A 7,072-nucleotide genomic window follows, 5' to 3' on the forward strand; every position below is an offset into this window, starting at 1 on the left:
GAACGGCCGAGTGAATACAGTTCCCAAGAGCTGGTGCTGGGGACAAGTACTGCTCCCTTGTCGTGCACCTGTTTGGTACATTTTGGGACATTTGGAAGTTAAAAAGTCTGGATTTGGCCTCTGGCACCCAATACTTGTGATTGTACTTTTGAGGAGTATTCATCTTGCATCCTCTGTACAAAAATGAGATTCTTCCCTCCTCCTTTAAAATAACAAAGTAAATATGGCTCCTGGTATTGTGCTGTAAGCATTGCTGTTATTACTTACAGTCTTAGGATCGTAAGGAACCAAGCTATCTCGAACAGTAACTGCTCTAAAGAAACGGTGGCAGTGGTTGCAATGTAATGCAATACTTGGCAGAGCTCTGTAATGAAAGATGCGGACCAGAAATCACTAGTCTCATGCAGGGGCTGCGATACACTATTGTGTTTCCCCAGCGGCATTATGGCAGGAGGAGGTGCTGGGTGTTTTCCTTGTCTGCGGAGGGCAGTAACCAGGGCCTCTGTGTGGCTGGGGCTTCAAAGGGGTATGCTCTCGTGCCCTGGTGGGGTCCCGGCTGAGAGGCACCTGCTGGCATTCGTTGCTCCAGAAGCGCACTAGAATATGGTCCCCTCTAAGTGATAGACTGGTTCCTGATTAGGATCTGCTGTCCAAATGCTTCTTTTTGCTTCTTTTTTTGTTTGTTTTTCAGGTTTCTGGAAAGCAAGCTGTTAAATAAAATTATTTCCTTACTCCATACTCTGTGGCTAACAAATTTAGGAAGCAAGAGAGAAAGCAAGAATCAATCCCAAGAGAACAGGAAGTTTCTTCCTATTCAGCTTGTAAATGAATTTCTGTATGTTTTAATCACACTAATCAAACATATTTGGTAAGTTTTTTTTTTAATCAATTTGCATCTCATCCTCTGTCTAGTTTGAAATTTACTAAGGCCAGAAGAATTTCTTGATCTCTGGTAGTTCAGTGCTTTTTTTTTTTCCCCCTTCAGTTTGAATGTTGACTAGTAAATTTTGATGAGATTTCTTTGACAGGAAGGTTTAGCTGTTTAAATACATGGGGAATAAAATAACAGCTGATACATAGTTACTGTCAGGTTCTACATCCTTAATTACTGGCCATTTTTAGCTGCTATGTTTTACCTTTTTCCTGCTGGATTAGTGCATGCAGTTAGCAACGCTATTTGCTGCAAAGAACTTTCATACTCTGCGAAGATTTAGACTTTCTGTGTCTGTACCATGCCTGCAAATTGTACAAGGAGAAACTGCGCAAAGTTCTACACGACAGTGTTAAGAAGGAGACAGTCTCTTCTCTCCAAACCTAGTGCACTTAACCTGTCTAAACGCAGCAGTTGCAGCAGGGATAGTAGAAAGCAAACGGGTAAGCAGTTCTGTTTGGGTTCATATAAGGACCTGTAGATCTTCGTGCAGACAAGTATTGCTGCAACCTGGAGAAGCTATGTTATTTCCTCAAAATTTTGAAAATTCATGCAAAACAAAGAAGCGTAGGTAAAGCTCCAGACCTGTGTCCTCTTCCTTGTGTGCCATCTGCCTTTGCTATTTTCAGGTGGGAGGGCAAAGACTGTGTTTCATGGTCTGTTCTGCCAAACACTAATGGAGCAAAGTACTGGCGATTCGGTGGGCATGAAACTAATTATTACTGCATCCTGAGAAACAAAAGTAAATGTCTAAAGAACTGCAGGAGAAGAAAAAACTGTGCTTATTTTATTAATTAGTATGCAGAAAAATACACGGCCCTTTTGTTTTCTTTTCATAGGACTAATTTAGATCTAGCCAAACTGACTCAGTTTTTCAGTACGCTCAATTCTGTGCTGGAATATCGTGCCATAGTTGTTGAGGCCTTCAAAGAAATGAGCCGATTCACTGTGAATGACAGTGTTCTCTCAAACAAAGAGGTCCTGCTGCTGCTGCATAAGTGGAGCATCGTTGAAAAAGACCTGCAACTCCAAGAGGATATGCAGACTCTTGCTCAGAAATACCAAATCAAAGAATTGCTTAGTAAGTACTGAAATAATTCAGAAAGTAATATTGTTGAGGTTGTTACAAGCTAAGCGTGCAAGTGAGGCAAACTTCACAGAAGGAAGCATTAATAACTTTTGCCAGACAATCTGATATAGCTTGGGGGAGGAGGAGCGGAAATGGAAAGTCATTTTTCAGGTCTTTGTTGTAATGATTTCTAACTTCAACACAATTCTGGAAGCTTTGGAGAAATACGGTTTAAAAAAGGCAGAGAGCTTTAAAATGAAACTTAGTTGCAGATCTGGCATCACGCTTTGAAAAAAACCTGGTGCTTGGGGGCTTTGTGCTCAAAGATATGAACCATTCTGAGTGTGGATGTGGATCTGAAAGTGAAAATTGAGTAAAAAATCACAGCAAAGCAAGCAAAAATGAAATAGTTAATTTTTCTTATTGTTGTCAGTGTTGGAAGAAAGCAAAAATACATTTGGACTTGTATGACTTCCCTCTTGTTATCTCTGTGAATAAAATGTAGAAGGAATTTTGTAGTGGGAGGTGTTAAACAACACTGGTTTCCTGCAAATACAAGTGCTCTTGGTGCACATTAGAACTTCTGTAGGTTTCTTTAAATGTCCTGTATCAGTTAAACTAATTTTTAAAGTATCACTTATTTAAGGGATACTATAAAAGCTTTAGTTTTTCTAAAGTTTTTTCATACCCTCTTAGTGTCTTTCTGAGGATTTGTAGAGAATTATAGTGACATCTGCAACTTACTATATGTGAAGTTTAAAAAAATCTGCTGCTCCAAGCCTCAGCAGCTTTTAAAGTAGTCAGAAATATGGATCCTTATCTGAATTTTTTTTCTGAGGTTACATTTCAAGAGTCGACCCCATCCCCCACAGCCCCTGGGAAAAAATACTGAAACGCATTTAGTTGATTTTTAAGCTGCAGAGTGCAACATAATTGAAATTTCCGATGATTTTCTCAATGACTCCTCGAAAACAGATAGCCATAAAATGCTACGCGCAGTGGAGTGGTGGCAAAGTGCTGTTGCTGTTTGGGAGCTTTGCTGCTCCCGTGCAGCAGGCAGCATCTAACGGAGGGCAGCCCCGCTGGTACACAGTTCGGCTGCCTGTGTCTTCCCTGGGGGTGTGAAAAATTCACGTGCCCTTGGTTGGCAGCACCTCGCCAGCCAGACACTCGGCCAGCACGCGGCTGTGCTGGAGGAAGGCAAACTTCGCTGCTTTAGTCAGTGTCATTCGAAAGCACCGCAGCTGTGCTGGTATCGCCTTCCGTAGGCAGGCGTGCGCTCTGCCTCTGCCAGCCCGCAGAACGGCAGCTTGAGCGTTTCTCACGAGGGGGTGTAAATAATGTAGCCTGGCTGGCAAAACTGCCTCTCGTGGACCTCTGAAATACTGCCTTGGCCTCGCTGGGCTTTGGGCCAGGGCCCGGGCGGCATTATCGCTCACCTCAAAGTTCAGCAGTCCAGTTCAAAAAGTGTTTCAGCCTGTGAGTCACTGGGAGCTGCCTGTAGCCCATTTGCTCTGAATTGCATAGGCTCAATTAGGCTGCTAAATGAGGCTAGTACTTACCCTTTTAGCAACGAAAACAACACATGATACCGTCTTTCTTGCATAATTTTGTACCAAGAAAACCCTTTGAAATATCAGATGTGTGTTTTGGTGGTGTTTTTCTTCCTACAGGAAACATTAAAGAAAAGAACAAATCTCAAGCCTCATCTCATGCGTATCATCACATTCGAAAAAAGAATGTGATAGAAAGAGAAGATGACACTGCTGCAGACCTGAAAGTCTCCGAGCTGGAGAAATGCAGAGATCATCTGAATTCTATATTTGCCCATTGGGAGCCAGTTTTCCCAGCGCCGCTTACCGAACGTCCAGGGGAGCCCCTCAAATCTGCTGACCTTGCAGATGAAACAGTCAGTCTTGCCTGTGCGTCCACTTACATAGTAACTAAGTGGCTGGTGAGGTCCATGGTTGAGCACAGCCTCAATATGCAAAATGTTTCCTTAACTCTGCGGTGGCTACAGAATTGCGTCTTACCTTACCCGGTGGCAGTGCAGGAGATGCTCAGGGATGAGACACTGAGAAACAACATCTTCAGGTTTTACAGCCGGGTCTGTGAGGCCAGCAGTGGGACGCCTGGACTCCTTAAAGAGCTCTGTGTGTTCAGTTCAATCATGCTTCACCTCATGGATGCTCGGGGCCTGACCAACAACAGCTTTCATGAACTTGTGAAATCGTTGTGCCTGTCGGCAATGACGGAAGAGGATGCGAACAAGAAAGGTAACTAGTCCTCTCCTTTTCACTCACGTTGCAAGGCGCGAATGGTAGAAAATAGGTAGTTCCGTGTTCTTTTTAATTCATCAAAAGTCTGAACTTTGCCTGTGTCGTCTGTTGTGCTCGTCACTTCACAAAATAAAAGCTGTGTATGGTGGTGGTATGGGCACAGGGGTTGGTAGCACAGAATAGGGTCACATGTAGGAGTTTCTGACAGTACAACCGTCATACTCCCCCAAAGAAACTGTCCTCTCTAGGATTAAAATGGAGTTCAGTGAAGTATATAAAATGTAATTCCAATGGGAAAAATAGCCTGCAACAAATGAGTCCATATGGGTATTGGGGTTGTGACCCATATACTATTCAATGTTATCAAATGATAACATTACAAAAACCACGGGTCCAATTTCAGACCTTTTTATTTAAAGGTATCAGAAGGGTGTGCTAACAAGAAACTGTTTTCTTCTGTTACTGTGGGCAGGATCTTTGCCTTTATACGAGCAAGAACCCCACCGATTTTCCATCTAGGGAATGAGTTAGGAAACTGCTTTAAAACATAGGTCTGGAGGTAAAATGGTTCAGTTTTGTATTACTGTGTGGAAATAGAAGAATATGTGTTCTGATTTTTCTCTTAATTTTTCTTCCACAGCTGTTTGTGTATTCCTGACTTCTGTTTACATTGGGGACATATGGCTTGGAGCACAGGAGCCAGATATGTTAATAACCCATGTCAAATTGATCTGCAGTACTACAGATGATAAATTGGAAACTCATAAACAAGGAGAAGAAACTATTATGCCTCTTTGTAAAACCCTTTACTTGGCTACATTGGGGCATTAATTCAGTGAACTGACACTTAATCTTTAACGTTCTATGCTGTGCCATCGTTGCTGTGAGCCATGAAACCCTCCTGAACTGTTCTCCATACAAATCTAACTTGTTTTGTCATAAAGATCAATATTTTATTACTGTGTGCAAACTCAGAGGGAGAAAATTGTATTTGTCATCTCTCAGTGGAACATTAAAGCCATAATTTCCCTTTTCTTGAACAGTATGGGACACTGAATGTTATTTATATCATTTTTATTACAGGCATTTTTAGCTTTATGAAGAACCAAAAAAGAGTGGTTAGTGCATTGCCTCTGGACTGTATTTCAGTCGCCATGTAGTTAAAATCCGTCTTCTCTCCAATATAAGATGGGGAAAAAGACTGCAGAACTTCACCACAATGTGGTATAAATGCAAAGAACGAGTAGTCAGAGGATTAACCACAACGATTTACTATTTCTTGAAGAACCCAGTTTCTTTCATGATATATGATACCAAAACCAGTATGAATAGCAGACTTGTAGTGGTTTGGCCTCAGCCGGCAACAAAGAACCACGTGGCCGTGGGCAAAATCAGAAGAAAAAGGCAAAACTCCTAGGTTGAGATAAAGGCAGTTTAACAGAACAGCAAAGGGAAGAGAAAACCATAACAATAACTCCGGTAAAGGAATATATGAATGCGATTAGAGTGCCGCGGCTCACCGACCGGACCGGACGGCCACAGCCTGCTGCCCGCCAAGCCTTCCTGCCCCCTCCCCTGGCTAACTCCCCCCTATAGCCTGGGCATGGCTCCCATGGGATGGAATATCTGTGTCCCCTGCCGGCTCCTTGGGGAAATTAACCCCATCCCTGCCGGAACCAGGACAAGACTGAACACTGGAATCGTGATGGTCTGGGATTCTTCTTGGTTTTAAATTAAACTTCTTTTGAAAGCATTTATATCAGAGCTGGTCTGGTTTTATTCTCCTCTCTGTTTTGTTTGGGTTTTTTAATTAGAAAAAACCCTGACCATCACCACTGCTGGGACTTGCAACAAAGGTCCATCTTCTCTCCACTCTGAAAAGATGAGAGATGGAACTAAAACCTAAATGACTTGCTGCTCATTGATTATACATGGCTTTTATTGGAAATTCTCTGTGAAATCTGATAAATTTTTCTTGAGTGTGGCCTCGAGGGCAGTTTAACATACCATTCCAGATATGCAAACATACAGAGCCTGAACTTGAACCTTTGAAATGTAAAACAGGATTTATTAATTTGACTCATGAATATGTGCTGTGCCTAGGTGCTTTGTACAAATTCTGTACAGGGGAAAAGACCAGAAATGCACATTCTCTGTGATGTTTCTGCAATGTCTTTTTTTTTTTAAAAAAAAAAAACACATAAGACGTAAATAATGATGATCGCTTCTACAGGTAAATGTTCTAAAGAAGCCACAGTATCTCTATCAAGACTTGATTTAAAAGTAAAAAATACTTCTTGAGAGAGCTGTGAGCCTATTAGAGGCTGAATTTTATGTCATATAAAATCTCTAGGGTGTGACAACAGGAAATTTTCTTTGCAATGGGGGGAAAAAAAAAAAAAAAAGGATTTTCCTTAATTAAAAAAACAGGTAAAATTAAACCAAAGGAGTTCCAAAATAAAAGGTCTCCTGCTATCTCATCTAACTGGAAAAGAAACTACTCATGACATAGCCATCTTGAGGAACTGAGCACATCTAACAGTGGTTTATAGTATGATTTTCTTGAGAGAATTAATGAGGTAAGACCGTTCAACCAACCTAACGCCAGTAATGCAGAAATGTGTTTTCTCTACCCAAATCTGTCTTAATTGGCAATAAATGAAATTAATTTTCCCCAAGTTGAATCTATTTGGACTTTGATGGTAACTGGTAAGTGATCTCCCTATCTTAATCCTGACCCAGGAGCTTTGTCATCCCATTTCCCTGCCCTGTCCTCCTGCTGAGGGCTGTGCG

General features: G+C 41.7%; 1 protein-coding gene across 1 annotated transcript in view; it reads left to right on the top strand.

The window, feature by feature from the left end:
- The window catches only part of URB1 (URB1 ribosome biogenesis 1 homolog (S. cerevisiae)), a 58,040-nt gene extending 52,930 nt beyond the window's left edge, over nucleotides 1-5,110 (top strand). The window contains exons 36-39 of the mRNA XM_009894923.1: nucleotides 692-868; nucleotides 1,771-2,012; nucleotides 3,674-4,276; nucleotides 4,920-5,110. Coding sequence (XP_009893225.1) covers nucleotides 692-868; nucleotides 1,771-2,012; nucleotides 3,674-4,276; nucleotides 4,920-5,110 — 1,213 coding nt within the window. The remainder of the gene's footprint in view (nucleotides 1-691; nucleotides 869-1,770; nucleotides 2,013-3,673; nucleotides 4,277-4,919) is intronic.
- The last annotated feature ends 1,962 nt before the right edge of the window (nucleotides 5,111-7,072 follow it).

Source organism: Charadrius vociferus, unplaced genomic scaffold (assembly GCF_000708025.1).
Source record: "Charadrius vociferus isolate BGI_N301 unplaced genomic scaffold, ASM70802v2 scaffold201, whole genome shotgun sequence".
NCBI lineage: Eukaryota > Metazoa > Chordata > Aves > Charadriiformes > Charadriidae > Charadrius > Charadrius vociferus.